At 37.4% G+C, this 18,818-nt stretch overlaps 5 protein-coding genes across 9 annotated transcripts; 2 read left to right on the plus strand and 3 right to left on the minus strand.

Moving 5' to 3' along the window:
* Nucleotides 1-1,222: 1,222 nt before the first annotated feature.
* Nucleotides 1,223-5,148, plus strand: LOC139994180 (uncharacterized). 5 transcript variants are annotated; one of them, XM_072016577.1, is made up of 7 exons: nt 1,223-1,350; nt 2,079-2,140; nt 2,247-2,557; nt 3,338-3,667; nt 3,725-3,844; nt 3,890-4,154; nt 4,293-5,148. In XM_072016577.1, the coding sequence occupies exons 1-7, from the start codon at nt 1,333-1,335 to the stop codon at nt 4,426-4,428; spliced, it is 1,242 nt and encodes a 413-aa protein (XP_071872678.1). In that variant the 5' UTR covers nt 1,223-1,332; the 3' UTR covers nt 4,429-5,148. The 5 variants fall into 5 exon arrangements, with proteins under 5 accessions (XP_071872678.1, XP_071872705.1, XP_071872687.1 ...); XM_072016604.1 differs by having other exon boundaries at nt 3,725-3,775; nt 4,013-4,154; XM_072016586.1 differs by having other exon boundaries at nt 3,338-3,613.
* Nucleotides 5,149-7,763: 2,615 nt separating this feature from the next.
* On the plus strand, nt 7,764-10,069 carry LOC141445957 (uncharacterized). Its single transcript, XM_074112200.1, is given in 7 exon segments — nt 7,764-7,847; nt 8,368-8,408; nt 8,410-8,503; nt 8,506-8,550; nt 8,553-8,603; nt 9,302-9,375; nt 9,461-10,069. Coding segments are annotated over 7 exon segments (510 nt in total). The 3' UTR covers nt 9,582-10,069.
* Nucleotides 9,783-11,795, minus strand: LOC139994297 (uncharacterized). The gene is made up of 4 exons (XM_072016809.1): nt 11,571-11,795; nt 10,944-11,002; nt 10,401-10,683; nt 9,783-10,067 (listed from the first exon to the last, which is right to left on the minus strand). The coding sequence occupies exons 1-3, from the start codon at nt 11,589-11,591 to the stop codon at nt 10,437-10,439; spliced, it is 327 nt and encodes a 108-aa protein (XP_071872910.1). The 5' UTR covers nt 11,592-11,795; the 3' UTR covers nt 9,783-10,067; nt 10,401-10,436.
* Nucleotides 11,796-15,784: 3,989 nt separating this feature from the next.
* LOC139994322 (signal peptidase complex subunit 1-like) lies at nt 15,785-16,808 on the minus strand. The gene is made up of 3 exons (XM_072016851.1): nt 16,556-16,808; nt 16,365-16,424; nt 15,785-16,292 (listed from the first exon to the last, which is right to left on the minus strand). The coding sequence occupies exons 1-3, from the start codon at nt 16,598-16,600 to the stop codon at nt 16,110-16,112; spliced, it is 288 nt and encodes a 95-aa protein (XP_071872952.1). The 5' UTR covers nt 16,601-16,808; the 3' UTR covers nt 15,785-16,109.
* A 1,063-nt stretch (nt 16,809-17,871) lies between these two features.
* LOC139994314 (signal peptidase complex subunit 1-like) lies at nt 17,872-18,757 on the minus strand. The gene is made up of 3 exons (XM_072016841.1): nt 18,598-18,757; nt 18,387-18,446; nt 17,872-18,307 (listed from the first exon to the last, which is right to left on the minus strand). Exons 1-3 carry the CDS (start codon nt 18,640-18,642, stop codon nt 18,125-18,127), a joined length of 288 nt encoding a protein of 95 aa, XP_071872942.1. The 5' UTR covers nt 18,643-18,757; the 3' UTR covers nt 17,872-18,124.
* Between the last annotated feature and the right edge of the window lie 61 nt (nt 18,758-18,818).

Raw genomic sequence — 18,818 nt, forward strand, 5'->3', positions numbered from 1 at the left:
ACGTTCTTTCACTCATTGTACGGTCGATATCGAAGAAGTAGGTTAAATACGGACGTTGAATCCTCTGCGATTCTTTGAAAGTATATCAGCGTTACTTGATAACAATTACTTTCATATTTCTCGTTGATTCTTTCTAATTTTAACAATTCCATTTTTCCTGATTTTAACATATCGCTACAAAGCCATTGATGTTTATCATATTTTTATTATCTAAATTATCAACACATCAATTTAAGATTAATTTTCACTTTGATGAATAAAACAAACCTTTCTCCGATATATTAGGCATCAATTTCTAGAATTTCCTTCGGCTACACACAACACTCGATAATTACATTAAACACACAACCAACCGTTTTATACATATGTCGACATTCATAAAATTTCATTCGACTGTAATAAATGGCAATTAAATCTTCCACCTGTTCCGATTGCTCAGCAATTTAAATCACTTAACATTCCAAATATCTTAATTAATTCACACTATAAAAAAACACTATAGTTTCTCCAAAGCTGCAATCCTATCACTGTTCACGAATTATTAATTACCACAGAAACGAGTCCTTCTAAATAAACTTTCATTGAAATTTCTCAATGAGATACAATGCAACCCGAAGGTGATAAAAATCGAATATAATTTTCAATCTCCAAGAATTCAATTCTACCTAGTTCATCAAATTTTGAATTCTATATAATTTATCATAAATTCATTCTCTTAATTCTCACATTTCAATTCAATTCGACACCGATGCAGACTTAAACGGACAATAGAAAAAAGAATTAGTAAATGTATCCTCAACCTTGCAAAACTCGATTCTAACTAATTCACCGTAACAGTCTCGACTCAGAATTTTAGTCACTACCTCGAAAGCCGACTAGAAAAGTCCGTTTCTACACCTCCTCTCTGAAGAAGGTCCCAGAAGCTCGGCCATCGGCGATTTCCTGGTCACCCCAGAGGGCAGCAATGCCGAAAACCGCCCGAAGCGCGAATTTCTCTGATGTCTCTGGGTCACGGCCGTTTCTGCATGTATTCACACACGCACACGCACACACACGCGAGCACGTACAATACATTGATTGCTTTTGAAACGTGTAGGCTCGAAGCGTGGCCGGTATGCACGAGAGCTCGAACACGGCCACCTTCGATTCGAATCTCCTCCGCTGGTTGGGCAAACCGATCTTCATCGTCTCCCCACCTGTCTCGCTCTTCCGGTACTTCATTCGGCCTCGCTATATATATAGCCAGGATCCTTGCTGGATATATATGACAGTGTGTTCCTGGCCACAGAATCGAGCTGACCGAGAAAGGGACAGGAAGGGACCTGGTGCACCATGCAGCTCAGGATCAGTGTAAGAAGCAAGGATATTCGTGCTGATGAGATAATCTGTTGGATTTTGGGTGACGGATCTGTGATGACGAGATTCGATACGCGGTTGTGATACGCGACTAGGGAGTTTCAAGTTATCGGAGTTATCGGATTATTTGTGATAAATTTGAATCTGGAGGATGGTTAGATCGATGATTGAGTGGTGGTGTGTCTTCGTGATGTTAGGATAGTAGAGTATTATAGATGGGTTACTGACTGAATAATCGAGTAGTGTTTTATCGTATCGTATTCGTGATTATATACTTATGTATATGGCAGGCTAATTAATAGGTAATTGGAGAATGATTTATTTTCTTCTATTAAAGTATCGAAGAGATGATATATAGAGGTCACTTTTACGATACTAGGACGATAGATTAGTGAAATTGCTGATGGTATCGCAATTCTACGGAAGGTTAATTTTGGAATAATTTTAAAAAGATCAAAGAGTTCATTGTAATAAACCTGGATTATCAGCTGAAAATAGGGAAAAGGTACAGAAGATTTTGGGTTCTCACGACCCCCATTGGTTTACATAAATTATCTCATAGAATTTATTATATAATTCGAATAGAAACTATCATACGGCTTTGCCTTCCTCAGGGATAAAATGTTAATTTCACATATTGGCCACCCATTTTCAGTCCTGCATAATTCTACAGAAAAAAGAAAGGAGCAAAAAGTGTACTAATGAAGTTGTTCTATTTGCAGATGAGGTGCTTGATCTTTGCGGCGATATTGACCGTGGCACTTGCCACATTTGGCAAAGAGCAGTAAGTACACATTAGCAATTACACGTAGCCGCAGGCGCCATTAAAATCTTATTACCATAAGAAAGATAATAATCTTAATATCCATGTTCAACCATTAACTTTTCAGCGTACATATCAGAATCCACGTACCGGAGATAATACAGCATGACGAGAAGAAGGTTATTAAATACGAAGATCACGGTGGACACGATCATGGAGGAGGAGGTGGAGGTGGCGACCAGACTATAATAGTCACTTCGCCTGGAGGAGGTGGAGGCCACGGAGGCGGTGGCGGTCACGGAGGATTTGGCGGTGGATTTGGAGGTGGTTTCGGAGGCCACGGAGGCTACGGAGGTGGTGGCTTTGGAGGTGGACACATTAGCCTTGGAGGTGGTGGTCATGGTGGAGGTGGTCACGGAGGTGGCGGAGGATTCGGAGGTAAAACTTCAAATTGGAAATGTGACAAAATGATTACTGTCATTTTTATCAAAGCAAGCATAGCAAGGAAATAAGCAAAGAATTTTCATCAATTTGATGAAAACTACTATCATCGAAAAGACACGCAAAAGCTCTTGTTGCGTTTCTCGAGTCGTAAGAGATAATGGTAGAGTAGAGCATCTTCTCACGTTCTCTTTAACCAATAGCGATATCTGGTTGATTTGCAGAGAATGCGTCCCCTGTTTCCCCTCGCGCTCCTTCGTAGCCGTAGAACTCGTTTCGTGGGTTTTCACTTCCGGCTCGTTTCGAAGCCGAGAATTCGTCTTACGTTCACTCACATACGCGTGCAATATTGCAAACCCATCCGCATGCTTCATCGCCGTAACCGTGTCTTCGTACTTCGTGATTCTCTTTACAAGGTTGGACGTTGACCGTGATCTTATTAGAAATCCCATCTTAGTCGTCCTTTCCTTTACTTTAACTTCAAAATTTCATTCATTAACGAAGGTTAATCTTACAAATTAATCTACATTATTTATTAATCTACAAATAGCATTCCACTTTGGAAAATACTCGTATTAAGATCCTTTTTTCTTATCTTTTTCTTATCCTAGAACAATTTATAATTAATTATAGGGAGATTTATAATTGATTGCAATTACAGTACGCTTACAAAGAATAAAATTCCTATCAGATAAAGTATCATTGAAACAAAGAAAAAATAACATCTTTTTTTAGATTAGATTATTTCCAAATGAATGAATAAAAATATCATTCCAGGTGGTCACGGAGACATCATAATATCCAGTCCAGGTGGTGGCCACGGTGGTGGCCACGGTGGTGGAGGCTACGGAGGCGGTGGTGGTGGATTCGATGAACATCACGGTGGCGGAGGATTTGGAGGAGGAGGTGGATACGGTGGTGGTGGAGCAACGATCATCGAACATCACGGTGGTGGAGGGTATGGAGGCGGCGGTGGCGGTGGTGGTTTCGATGCTCACCATGGTGGCGGAGGATTTGGAGGCGGCGGAGGATATGGAGGCGGTGGTGGTGGAGGTGCGATCATCGAACACCACGGTGGTGGAGGGTATGGAGGCGGCGGTGGCGGCGGTGGTGGTTTCGATGGTCACCATGGTGGTGGAGGATTTGGAGGTGGCGGTGGTGGAGGGGCAATCATCGAACACCACGGTGGTGGAGGATTTGGAGGCGGTGGTGGCGGTTTCGATGAACACCATGGTGGAGGAGGCTATGGAGGCGGCGGTGGTGGAGGAGGTTATGGAGGTGGCGGTGGTGGCGGAGGATTAATCATCGAACACCATGGTGGCGGTGGAGGCTATGGTGGCGGTGGAGGCTATGGAGGCGGTGGTGGCTATGGAGGCGGCGGTGGTGGATTCGATGCACACCACGGCGGAGGAGGTTTTGGAGGAGGCGGTGGATATGGAGGTGGTGGTGGAGGTTTTGATGCGCACCATGGCGGAGGAGGTTTTGGAGGAAGTGGATTCGGTGGTGGTCATGGTGGTGGCGGCGGAGGAGGTGGATTCGGTGGAATCGAACACCATGCTATTAGTAACAGCATATCTTCCGGCTTCGGAAGCAGGTAATAAGATGTTCCTTTCTTTAGTATCGCTCTTAACCCTGATATCGAAAGCATCTTTATATTTTCTGAGCGTAATTTCGCGCTTAATGTTTTCATTTGCAACCACGTTATATCTTAATAATTAAATCTTTATTTCAGTGGACACGGTGGAGGCGGAGGTGGATACAGTTCCGGTGGTGGTTACGATTCGTACTCAAGTGGCGGTCATAGTGGTGGCGGTCATGGTGGTGGCGGCCATGGTGGTGGTTTCTCAGGCTATCACAAGAAAAAGTAATAGCGATTGATGAGTCAATGTCGTGTTTCCGATCGGTTGGTTTGACCGATTTCCGACATCGTTATGATCGCGTTATTCCTCGTGCCGCGTTCTCATCACGCGATCATTAACGTCACGTGATTGTCGATCGCGATTCATCGACAACACTCACTGCTACATAGCAGGACGCTAATTCAGAACGACCGTTTCAATTTCCCAAGATACTTCTTCTCAAGATACTTCGAGGAAACTATTTGTCATTTCCACTTTCGTTTTTAAACGAGTTGGCGTTTGCTGTTAAACGCAGCAGAGAAAATGGAAAGTTTAGAAATTCGATCGACCGGAATTAGTATCGTCATAACGTTTGCAACGTCGATTTAGCATGTTAAGTGGATTAAACGGATCTGTCGGTACATCGTGTATCAATTGGATTAACAATAGAATAATTTACCGAGAATTTAGGAACGAGGAAGAATATTTCATTCGTGTATTATGGATTACATGACATTAGTTTCGATCATCAGAAGATCGACCGTTCGTACAATTTCGTGCAAATCCTGCACGTCTGCGTTTTATAATTAGTTAGTCTTTAATGACTACTCGCGTGCGCTTCGCATCTGCGACGCATTTACCTGATTGTTTTACTCGTCGCAGCTATTGTGTTTTGTATATATTATAAGATGTGTAAATACTATTCGTTTACTGTTATTTTTAATAAATTGTTTTATTTGTATTTTATAAGTCATGAGTCTTTCCTTATATCCCATAAGTGGAAAATGAAAACATTTACGTTTTACCCATTTGCTGTTTTATACTTCTTACACTTGCCGTACGCATGATTATTAAATCACTAGTTTACCTAACTTGCTTCTTCACAATTTCATATTTTAAAACTCGTTACAACCTCAACTTTAATCATGAGATATACCTACAGCTGAATCAGTCAGTGCATCATAAGTTACATATAATTGAAAATAATTATATCAGCCTACTTTTTTCAGCAATATCGAATCCTCTTTAGTACTCCACTTTTCTTTACAGACCCAATTTTGTCCATTCGAAAATTTGTTAATCTTCCAAGCTTCCAAAAATTTTGAAAAAATTAACACTTACTTACTAACGTCGCCTCTTTATTATCAAACGCTCTGTGAAGCTAATTCTTAAAAAGTTTTCTTGATAACAATTGAAATCTGGATGCCCAAATTGAACGCTAACGTTCCCTTGTGTTCAAATGGACCCAAAGATCCTACTGAAACCTAATAAATGTATTTCATCAGCGTAAAGAGTCGTAGATCCATTTAGCAGCCACGAAATTCCCATGGTTTCGAACCAACATGGTCATTAGTTATCGTAGGAAGCAATTAATCAAGGATATTGATCTCGGGAAACGGCCGAATGATGTCTGTCGATCGCTGCGAACTTGTTCGCCATAATGGAGTAACTTTTCTGGAACGATAATTGCTTCAGAACGTCTAGGATTAGTTCGAAATGGAAAGTAAGCGAAAAGTGAAAGAGAGTAGATGTTACGGTACACGGAGGAGGACGATTTCACTCGCACGATTCTAGGTGTTCGTATGGCAAGTAACATGGATGTTGTCCTTGATCTACGATAGTCTGCGCCGAGGATCTTTCTCGTTTTGCAACAGCGCCTTGAGATCAATGGCCGTATAAACAATTCGTCGAGACGAGGTATTAAAATACAGGGATTGTTTAGAACGTCTGAATCTTTTGAGATTCGGTCAATACTTCCTTATTGTCACTTTCTTTCCTTTTATAACTATGTGGTAATATATCGCACAAAACGTAATATTAACCTTGTGATATACGATGTGGTCTATGCAATTGTTTCAGACTGTAATTCCGTTACCAATGCAGTTACAGAAAAACGTTGAATAAGAAAGTTGAATGGCTCAAAGAGTACTACATCCGTAGCATCACTTTTTGTTCTTTAAAGCGCAATGGTGCATGTGCAAACAGCAATCGAATCGTTCTTTTAAATGGAACCATCCTGTGTAATAATTGTTTAACATGCATGCATAATACATAAGTTTTCTGTTATATATATTTTATATCATTTATTATGTATATATTCTTTTTCATACATAGAACTTTCGAAATTACGAATAATAGAAGTCGACGAACTCATTGTTACGATATGAATCAGGATGTTCCTGTTTCTCAGAAGATGATCGTTTGCATAACAAAATTGTGAAAGTAGACGAACGTCAAAAATCCGCGAATAGATAGAGCAATTGCCTTAAATGGATCTATTCTGTCTGAAATGAAAATTAAACTTTCTAGCCTGAGATCTTGTAAAAGTGCGTATTCGAGATTCTTCACTTTCCGTCACAGCCATTAACTATGCTTATGAACTTCCAAAGAAACGACGTGTTGCTAATTCGTTCAAATTTTCATTTGGAATAACAGAAAACTCTACGCTAATTTACACGAGATACATCGTACTCGTGAGTACTTACACCCTCCAACCTTACACACGCACATTCGTTTTGGCGTTCGCGGGCGAAACAGGTTGATGAAATTCGAATACAAAAAATGAAACATCGTTATACTTTATAAATACAGAAGACGAACAATTATCGATATCATTGTCTAAAAAGAACGAGTAACACAGAACGCAACATACAATTAGGTTTATCCAATTCTCCATCGGAATTCCTGTTTCGCGTAGTAGAAATATCAAGATCGTACCATTACGGTGAGAAGTCGCCCATTTGTCGAGACATACAAGAAAAAACAAAATGAAGTACGACGCGCAGCTGATTTAGCGATGGAGGGATTCGATTGAGAAAGAAAAAAGAATAATTCCCCGTTTACTTTCTTCGTGCCATTGGCGTAAAGCGATCGATACATGCAGATCTAGATCACGCTAAACGCTTTTCGAAATTTCTCCACACATCGAACGATATTACACTGTTTAAAGAATCGATAAGATTTCTAACAGATACTTTGCTGGAATCACCAAAACGCATCGTTTATGTGCTTATGATGAAGATTACGACGGTAAATGGCACGTTACGACAATGTAATGTTACTCTGATAGCGGTAACAGAAGACAGAGAAAGTGAACGCGAGTTCCAGAAAGATCGAACACTTTCGAAGGGCCATTTCACCGTTCCTTCTCTTTCGTTTCTTTCTTCTCTGGAAATCATAATAACGAAACAGTATAGGCGAACGAGATCGATTACAACTTTCTATTAATTCAATCGGCTGTTTAAATACGTATCAATGAACGTAAATGGGCCATTGAAGAAGAAGTAATAATAGGATTCGAGATATTCGATTACGCGCAACGTTTTCCGGTGAAACGGACGTCTGTAAGCTCGTAAATCAGCGTAATGTCCGATAGTAAAGCATTTGAAGAGTCGTTGCTCGCTAAGTTGTTAGAGCAAGCAGCGCAATTGATTACAATAGAAGTTATGGTAATAGAAGACATTGTAAAAGGTCTGTTTCGCAAATACGATTATGTAAAGTCGTTCGCAATTTAATAATTTTTATGTTTCTCAAGTTTGTATCGGTACATTGCCTTGCTCCTTTTAATTTAAGATGTCCCTTCTTTTAAAAGAAAATTGTTTTCCATCGCCCTTTTAATACGTATTATATCCAAACCGTCTTTTCTTCGTTGATAAATAACAATTATTAGATAAAGTACACTCTGATCTCTTTTTAAATCATTTGTATGTACAATTATTTACAATGTTTGCTTTCTCCTTAACAAGCAACGATTATTAGACAAGAGGAATACTCCAATCTCTTCTTAAACGATTCGCATCTCGAATTATTCGCGAAACTTCTTTCTTCCGTAGTAAATAAAGTCACTTTTCCTTGCAGCATCTCGATTACATTTATCTTTTTTTTCTTAAATCAATGTTCTACTACACTCACACTACTGAGGCGATATGTTTTACACGAGAGACAAGCCGGTGTCTACGACAATGATAGAAGGGGCACGTGAAATTTCATACAATCTCAAGTGAGAGCGAGTAGAGGGTTGGGTGGGGTGCACGCAGGAACTATTTTGCTCGTTCCTGTACCGTTCACTGATTATGCTTCCGTTTATAAGGCTTGCCAGGATTCCAGCTTTTAGTACCCGAAGAGCAACAGTCTTGGAATACACTTGGATTTCAACGTTGGAGCAATCAGACTCGAGGCAGAAAATGGCGAAACTCCGAGCGCAAGTGGGTGTTAATCACCTCGATCCTCTTCGGTGACCTTGATTTACTTCGACAAAAAATTACGCGATACCCGAGTGAATTTTGAAAATTAGCTGACCTTCGAAACGCGGTGTCGTGTTATTTTAGCTCAAAAAATTATTTAAAAGGACGATTGGATATTTGTTGAATGTTTCAATTGAATATCCTCGTGATTTTTGCTTAACTTCTTCGCAGACAAATTTATAAAAGAGAGAAGAAGAAAACTGTACATTTCGCATTCTTCGAAAACATACTATACATACATACACGTAGCCGTGAAATAGTTATGAAATATTTATTCGTAGTAATGTTCATGGTATCTTTTAAATTCATACTCGAGTTAAACGCGCACACGCGTATGGTCAATTTCACGTCGACTTGTTTTCTATGGAAGCAGCAAGTCGTTAGGAAGAATGGCTTTAACGATAAAAGGAACAATAAGAGGCGTGCCTCAACGACACGATAATTTCACCATTTAACGACGCGATCTGATCGTACATTAGATACTTTCACCAAGGCTCTTAATCTAGCGTAATTAATTTACTCTCTTACGAACTCGTAAAATATTTCGCGTAGTTTTAATCTTTCGTTTAAAGTCGCGTTATTTATATCGTTTCTGTGAGGTTTCTTTCCCTCTCAGGTATTTTGATATGTTATTGTTATTAATTATACTTATTTTTCAGGCCTTCCTTCTTGTCCTCGTCGTTTCAATCGTCCTCGTAGCTTCGATGCCTTCCCCCGGTGGTCATCACGAACAGTAATTATTTACCAATCGACAAATTTAATTATCGTTTGCATTTTACAATGGGACAATATATTCGATAACGTTTCGTTCTCCGCAGCACGCATTTCGTCATTCACGTGCCAGAATTGATTCATAAACACCATCATACGCATGTGAAGAATATTCACATAAAACACGAAGAAGATGATGGTGGTCACGATCATGTAGAAGAGTGGTGAAACTCGTACAGTTTCTCTAGTTTTATAGAGTTTGTACGATATCTTTCTAAGACTTCTTAACGTTAACGTTGTTACATTGTTATTGTCGTTATAATCGTTGACCGTTGTTGCGAATTTATGTTGTGTTAATAAAATACCCTTAACAAAAGTTATGCGAATAATGTTATTTGTAACATAAAACACAAGATCTTAGGTATTTGAAAAAAATGTACATTTGATATTTGACAAACACGTGTATTGTATAAAAAATAAAATAACATGATACAGTATGTACAAATATTATTAACCTAAGTACACACATGTGCATACGAAGTGATATTAGTTCTATATTACAGACTTAAACGACTAATGATGCAGGCAATTCGAGTTACATTTTGTACTATTCCCTTCTCGTAGCTTCTGCGTACTTCTGGGAATGATTTGGTTGAGCAAGAATAAAATTGGAGTGTCGTGAAATTAGCAACCCGAACGCCCTTATTTTAGAATCTGCAACAAAGTGACAAGAGATCTTTACTCTAGTAATTTTTCCCTAGATTTTAAGTGCTTTTGGTTATTTTCGATTCAATCGCGTTTTTCTGTCATTCAAGAATTTCTTACGATCAGGAAAATTTTTCACTGAAACTTTTTATGCACTTGTACTCGTTTCAATTTTTCTTTAAATATTCAAAATATGTCTGATTTCCGTAATATGAGAATAAAATTCTTTGCCTTCCGCCATGAAAATAATTAAATGTCTGTCAATCGTTAACTAAGTTCTAACCGAAATTTTGATTGTTTCAATGTCGTTGACGCAAGGGAGAAATTCTTTGTTTTAATTACCTAAATAATAACAAGCCGAAGAGCGAAGCGCTCCCATTACCACCACTTCTTTTCTTCGTGAACAGGGATGGGTACAGGCACCTTTTCGACGATCGGAACAGGTACGTGCACCTTTTCGACGTGATGGACTGGCACTGGAACGGGCACCTTTTGCACGTGATGGATAGGAATTGGAACAGGGACGGGCACCTTCTCTACGTGATGCACTGGTATCTTCTTCACGTGATGATGATGAACTGTATGCACGTGATAAGGCACATGGATACGGACGTGCTGGTGCGAACTGAAATCATACGTTTGATTTTCTTCCGAACGAGTTGACTGTCTTCTTTTTTAATATAATAACTATAGATTCTAATACAAATACAATAATAAAATATGCAAATTCTATGTTATAATACTTCGTTAGTTAGGAGAACAATTTAAAAGAAACAACAAAATAACGCATCTTAATTTTGTATTTAAAAATTTGTATTTTCATTTTTGAAGATAATACTAGGTGAAAATAATCGTACGAAACGTTCAAACATTTTGACAACTTACCCATGGTAGCCTGGTACTGGCGAAGACAAGGCCATGGCTAGTATTCCGAACACGATTAGCTGCAACACGAATGTGAATTTGTGATTTGCCTATAAGGCGAAAAGTGCACCGTGACACGGTGTATCGTGTCATTTATATGCGCGACGTTACTTTTTTTGCTCTTTTTTTTTTCGAAGTTTCACTACTCATCCTACATGCTTCGTGCAATCATGTGTCGACAAGGTGAAAGTGTTTGCAGTTCTAATTTTAATTAAACGTTTATCGAAATGAATTTACCTATTACCATTATAAAACTATCTGACCAGTCGACATTACAATAATCGGTAAAAAGACAAAACAAATATACAAACAAGCAGAAACCAAGAAGGAAGCTAATCTAATTTACGTATATGATCAGAAACCTTGGTCTCCACAAAATTTCGTACGGATTCCAAACGAAGCCATAAACAAAATTACCAAAAAAATAATCCACAAAGTAATTGATACCAGAATCAATTCGTAAAACGTTCACAAAGAATTTTCGTATAATTCTACAAGTTTATAGCACATCGTTCGAAATCACTGTATTCGTCGATCCACAAGGGTAGTTCGCCCTTCACACGAAGCTTGGCCGAAGGTTCTACTCACAACGATGGTCTGGGAGCGCATCCTGCTCGGCTGTCTGTTCTTCTTTTTTAAATGACTACAATTTTCTTGCTCGACGTGACGAGCCCACGAAACGACACGGTCGCAGAAAAAGAAAGAAACGATAGAAAGAGGAAAAATCGAATGAGACGAACTGAAGCTCGATTATACGTCGATCACACGTGAGACCAATGTTTTACCGATGTCGATACGTTTCTGGCTTTGAACGGCCGGGGATGTGTGCTTATAAAGGACCAACCGAGGTGGCCAAAACCACCCGGTGAAAAGCCACAGGGTGGGAGAGCCAAAGTCGCTCGACTTTACGGTTACGTAAAAGATAGGAAGCGGCCGACTCTCTGGTTACGTCTGTTCCAAGCGTTCTCCAAGCCTGCGTAACAACACACTGCGTGTCCAGCTTCGTTCGATTTAATTTACTTAGGACCAAGAAATGGCAAAAGCCTGTCTGTAATTACGATATTAATTCATTCGAAGAGTCAATCTGTTAGTCGTTTCACCGTTACGTGGACGATCGTAGAAATAGCGCGAGTGCGCGTTTCCCGCGTTTTCTGAATTATGGATGAAACGTGTTGAATCAGACGGTGGTGGAAAGTAAATTTTGCCAAATTTTCATGAATTTCCTGTGAGCATATGTGCGATAGTTGAATTTCCTAAATTAAAGTTCGATGGCCATTGGAAATGAAGAGTGGATGGAATTTTAAGTGTTCCGTTATATTTGTTGAAACTTGGTGATAGTGTGAACATTTGTGAATTTTATTGTCAGAAATGACAGAAAAGAGATGCTGGTTCGTATTTTGGAAAAGAAAGCGGACGTTTCTGATACCGTTGAAAATTAATCGTTTCTACGCAAAGATTCGAATTGATGTTACACGAATTTAAATTTAAATTAGGATGTAATAGAAAATTATTCTAATGAAGCGATTATAAAAGAGTACAACAGGAATGTCGACAAGTATGAATTTAAGATGCGTAAATGTTTTCGATCGGATGATTCGCACAAAGGAATTCTTAATGTTGAAAATATATATGTGTTACATAAACGTTGGCTGTAAATTGTGCTTAATGGAAAAAATTATGTCAAAGATATATCATTCGCTACTGCGTAACTGGCTGAAGGCGCTAGCGGAATTTTTGCATTACGTGATCGATTTCACCCAAAACGTTTACAAAATTTTATGTCTACCGTTGTGTCTGGATCAGGTATAAACAAATAAATAATTAATAAATGACAAACAGATGCTTCCTATTTTCCAAACTGTAATATTATATATTTTATTATCTATATATAGATCAAAGCTAAATATTTCTAAGACTGACTTCTAATCATTAAGTAACGGAACTTTCTATCAAGATACATCAATTAAATCTATCCATTAATATAAAATATTCCCGTAGTTTTGGCAAGAAAGTGAAATTCATCTACGTATAACCAAAACAGTGTCGAAACATCGTAGGAAGCCCAAAAGTCGTGTAATTGACATAACAGAAGTCTTTTCTGTGGTTCAGCATGGTCTATGATATAACCATACCGGCCTTAATGTACGCAAGAGACATTGTATACCAGTTTATTGCTTATTAATTGTGGTATCGCGAATCAAGCTCAACGCCGGTCGACCAGAACTCGTTGGAAGTGGAACAGGAAAATTATATTATAGGAGACGTTAATAGCGGACATTGTCATCAATCTGTCCCCCTTTTCTTCGGCAAATAACACCTGGCATCTAATCGTGAATAAATTACAAACTTTATTTCGTTCCTATCGCTGTAAAGTTGCAAAACTTCTCCCTTCCAGCTGATAATTCAGTTTATCTCTTCCCATTCTCCGTTCAATATTTAATGACGATAGTACAGATTAGAAAATCCTCTAGTGCCACTTTCCACGAAACATTTTTACCCTTCTATGAGTTTCTTTAGCTCAAAACGATCCAAGTCACGAATTTTCTTTTCTCTGCGTTAATCGAGTGTAAACGACGTGGATAAAAATTAGATGCAATATGCAACTTCCTGCACGCGGTTGCAACATTCTACCTTTATCGATCCCAATTCCTCTACTGTTTGATTAAGTCTTATTTGACAGACGTGCCACTGACACTATTTATACAATGTATATGAAACTCAAGTATGTAATTTGTATTAAAGTTACGACAGATACATCCGCTAATTGCACGTTAGAAAATACATTATCAGTTTGATCAAAGCATTCGATAAACGATCTATTAACTCGGTCAACTACGTGGAAAATCACGATTTTGGCAGCTATCATTTATTACGCACTCCCGTTCAAAAGTCTTGGAACACTATTTTTTTTTATTCTCAATGAAACTTCTGAAGTAGATTGCGAACTTTAAATTACATGCATTTTTTTTGGTAAATTTGATAATATATTATCTGGATTTTTTGTTGTATTTAAAATTTCAAAATAAATTCTCTTTCTTCGTATGTTTTAACGATTACCTAACATCTACCAGTTTTTAAGCAAATATTCAATAATTGTCCGTAGAATTTTGAGCGAGGGTGTACCTAATAATTGCACATTAGTATCTAAATGTTGTGAGAATTGAACAACGTTAAATCTTCGAAAAATTCGTTTAGTTGCCACCAATTAGCTCAGTTACGTGAAAACTCTTGCCTCCGCTAGATCGTATAAAATGCAAAGAAAGATGAAAAAAAAAATAGGAGGAAAAGATGCAATTCCTTAATTTCAGATTCGGTATTTCCGGTGAAATACGCCCAAGTGATTGACTCGCTTTCTAGCCAAGGTGGCCTCAGTTGTTTTGCGAAAGGAGTCAGTGTTAAGAGCAAGGTAACCTCGATCCGCGTCGATGTAATGCCTGTTGCATCCTTTTTTTTTTTTTTTTTTTCGTGTGTGCACCGCGTCGACCCAGCCAGTGTTGTAGGAAGTGGTGTAGCTCGCATACTTAAAATATCCATCATACAGGGAGAAAGCGTTTCGTAATCCTCCACCTGGAATACGAACCGTATCTTACGAGCTGCGAAAGCGAGAAAAGGATCGAAGATCGTGATGATTTTGAGAAGGTTCGAAGTATTCGAGATTACGCAAGAATCCTCCCAAATGTTGCAAAACGAGTATATATTACAAAATGATCTGGAATAAATTAAGTTGGTTGGTCTATTGTGGCATAATTTTGGCAAAAAGGAGAGACGCATGTTAAAGGAAAAGGTTTAGCTAGTAGTAAAGGAGATCAAATGATGTTAGAGTTTCTAAAATTCTGCATTATTTTATTGCAATGAATTTAAATTAATAAGTTCAAACTTCTTTAAAAAACGAGTGATCTGTACTTAAAGATTAATAAAAATTGCTATTGTAACTTCGTGAATTATCAGTGATTCATGTTGCGAAAGGATTTTACTTCTTAGCATCATTGCTCAAGATACAATTCTTTATTTTCTCGTTTTGGGCCAGTGCACGTTTCGATAAAAAGAAGCTACATTTGCAGAAGGCTTGCAAATCCTTTTCGTTGCATAACATTGTATTTCAGTTTCGTAGCGATGGACAATACATAACGACGAGACGCGTCGTACAACGATGACGAAAGGGATAGGATTAGAGCATAAACAAAAAAAGACGAGGAGAAAGAAAACAGTAGCGGGCGTTACGGCACATTTTATATTTTCGATGTGGCTGTGATCGTTGTCCGCTTACGTAAGAATCTGCTTACAATCATCCCCACCGTATTCCAAAACGCTTCTACCTCTTCTGTCTCGAGAAAGTCACGTCGCCAGTCCGATTTTGAGGGAAATATGCTTCGGTTAATGTGTGACGAGAGAAAATGAGAAACGTGTCCGATGAAAGTCAAACGTTGGAACAGATCCAACGTGTGGCTCGTGGTACGCGATATAATCATAAACGGCTAGTTAATTGTTCGTCTTATTTATTAAAATCGAAATTAAGACGACATCGATCGATTAACAGTCTTTATCGAGCATTTTGTACTGAATCAACCTTGTTACGAGATTTCTTCCTTTTGATTATTGCATATTATATAATCATGATTCGAGGCGGAAAGGAAATCCTGAGTCCGATATTTTATACATTGCAGCCCAGCGAGGACATAGATCTTCGTGTTTCGCAAAAAACGTTATTTTTCGAAGATAAGCTATTGCTAACAATATTTTGTTATACCATAAAACAACATGTTGCATTTTTATATTTTCATATAAACCATTCTGCCGATGAGTTTATTAAACAATGAGTTTTATTCTTATTTTGATATATAGATACAAATGTAAATGCAATCTGATGGTACGAGCACTATTTTTACATAGTACGATATAATTTGAATTATATACATTAGTCTATATATATCTACACTGTTGATCAAGTAAAAAATATTGATTCAATCTGCACCTGTCACATCCATTACTTTCATCCATTGCTTTCACAGTCATAAATACATTGCTTAGTAGTAAAATGATATACAAAGTATTTTTGCGCTATAAATCCTTATCAAGTACTAGCATTTTTTACAAGAATAACATTTTATAAAGTATAATTAGGATAGACTATTTTTTCTTTTTTAACTTGGTGGTAACTCCAGACTGTGGCTTCTGCCAATTTAATGGTTTACGACGATACATGGGCCATGAAGGAATTGTGATTAGAGCAGCCATCACCAATCCTGCACCAAGGATATAAATTGTTTGTGAAAATTGTTGAATAACATATCCCCATATTAATCCAATTATCTGTAAAAAAAAACCATTTGTAATCTTGAGCATATTCTGTACAGCGCAATATTTTTAAATACAATACTTTACTCCAAAAAGTGTTATGATAAGCCTTGATAATTTTTCTGCCCGAGCTTGACCATCATAGTCCTGAAAAAAAATTTTATTCAAAGAAATATAGAGGAATTATCTGACTGAATTTTGACATATGGTGACACATAACCTAACCAAGGAGAAAACAAAAACTAAAGATAGTTACATATATTAATAAATTAACTTACCATATGTGTTGGGAGAGATTTAATATATTGCACCCAGGAACTCATTTTAAACAAATACAAAGTAAGCTGGTATTTCCACGCAATCAAACTACAGTATAGTCATAGATCTTGACTAACACGTTGGCAATTGTTATTATCTGTGTGAAAATTGTAGTGGTAGTTTCTTAGCAGCGCCAACTTTAACGAATTCGTAGAAAGTACAGTGAACAAAATTTAACGTAATATCTACGTACATAAGTTGTATTTATAAGTATCCGTGTTCAAGTTCGTAAAATTGTGTATCATTGCTGAAATAACCTGTGTTTTAAGCATGGAAATAAAAGAAATATCAATGAAGATAAGACTTCGTAGTCGTAGCCTTCGTGTGAGTCGAAATTTTAGTTGAACCAACGAATTTATAAAATTACAAAATAATGGCCGTTAAATAATTTATTTCCGCGTGAAAACAGATACGTTAATTTCACTTCGAATTAGTAAGATATTACTGTAATCACCGATATAAATCAGTATCTATAACCTTATAACTTTCTTAATTGTTGTGCAATTTCTTTGGTTTATCACTTTACGGATATAACGTGCACAAACGTTACGTGCATTGTACTTTCTAATGCTTCCAAGTGAGAATTTCTCCATTGAAATTCAATGGTATCTGATATATTGCGTTTAGAGTATAAGATTTCAAAAACCAATTATACACAAGTATATACATACACATATACTTATATTAATTCATAAGTTATATTAACATTTATAAAAAATTCCATAAATTATACATAACGAAAAAATTAATTTAAGATTTTGCATCTTTGAATTCCTTTGCGTTGCTTTCCATCCCCTCTATCGAATTTGCGTATTGTTAGGATAGAAAGAGGTTGCAATTGAAATTATCATAGTTCGTGCTGGAGATCGTGTCGTTGATCAGTTAAATGGAAGATAGTAATGAGTCAGTCAACTTTTCTGTAGTGTTGACAATACTCTATGTGTCAGCGGTATGGGTTAGGAAACGCATTTCTAGTCGTGTAATAGTATGCAACAGTTAGCCGGCATTGTTGTAACAGTTTTAAAGGAGAAACCGAGTCACGCGGCATGTATAAGTCTGACCGCGTTTCTGCTCGCGCGGAATTCGAAACGAGATTGAAGTAAAATGTCTCAAGGGCGTTACTATGTTACGAGACTATCGCAATCGAACGAGAAAATCGACGGGTTGGAATTACGAAATGTTCGTCGTGTTTCTTTCCGCAATATAAATACACGCCGTTTTATTTTAAATGTTTTCGCCTTCGAGAATCAAAGATCGAGTCGATTTAAACATCGAATATTTGACAATCTTGTAACATTCTTTTATTTGAATTAAGAGTCTTTTAGGATATTAATATAATCATGATACATTCGCTATAAGTAGTACTTCTTCTTATTACAGTCTTTCTCATAAACTAATACATTCATAATTACAGGTTTTACAATGGAAAGTGACGTTCGAAACATGTATTTTTGCCTTGAACCAACAAGTATTATCATATAACACTTTGTAAGAAAATATTGTTAAGTATAGTTAAAAATGACAGCAAACTATTTCTTCTTTTTTTGCTTAATTGTAACTTCAGATTGTGGTTTTTGCCAGTCTAAAGGTTTACGGCGGTACATAGGCCAGGGTGGAACTGTAATTAAAACTGCCAGTACAAATCCTGCTCCTAATATATACATTGTTTGTGAAAATTGTTGAATAACATATCCCCAAATTAATCCAACCACCTGCAAACATAAATAAGGTATATGTAAGTAACCTTATAAAGTTGAATTGAACATCAATATTTGATATATAATATCCAACCCCGAACAGTGTTATTATGACTCTTGATAATTTTTCTGCTCGTGCTTGGCCATCATAGTCCTGAAAAGAAAATTATTTAATCAGGAAACGTACGAATTTGTGTAAATATATATAAACACCTGTTGTAGTAAAATAACATAACCTAACACAAATGTTGTGCACTTTTAAAAAGTCGTAACATTACTTTTGTGAGGTTAATTTGTGAACTTACTATGTGCGTCGGGATAGATTTGATATATTGTATCCATGCACTCATTTTAAAAAAGTGACAATGACTTGCCGGCCAATTCACATAAACAAGCTTTTATTTAGACGTGGATTACGCGACGTTATTTGCGCATGCGCTGAAACGTGCTTTCTCACGTGCGCTCTACTGTGGCGCGAATTATGATGATTTTAAGTAGTTTCAGGCTATATATTTGTACTAAACGT

This window comes from Bombus fervidus, chromosome 2 (genome assembly GCF_041682495.2).
Source record: "Bombus fervidus isolate BK054 chromosome 2, iyBomFerv1, whole genome shotgun sequence".
Taxonomy (NCBI): domain Eukaryota; kingdom Metazoa; phylum Arthropoda; class Insecta; order Hymenoptera; family Apidae; genus Bombus; species Bombus fervidus.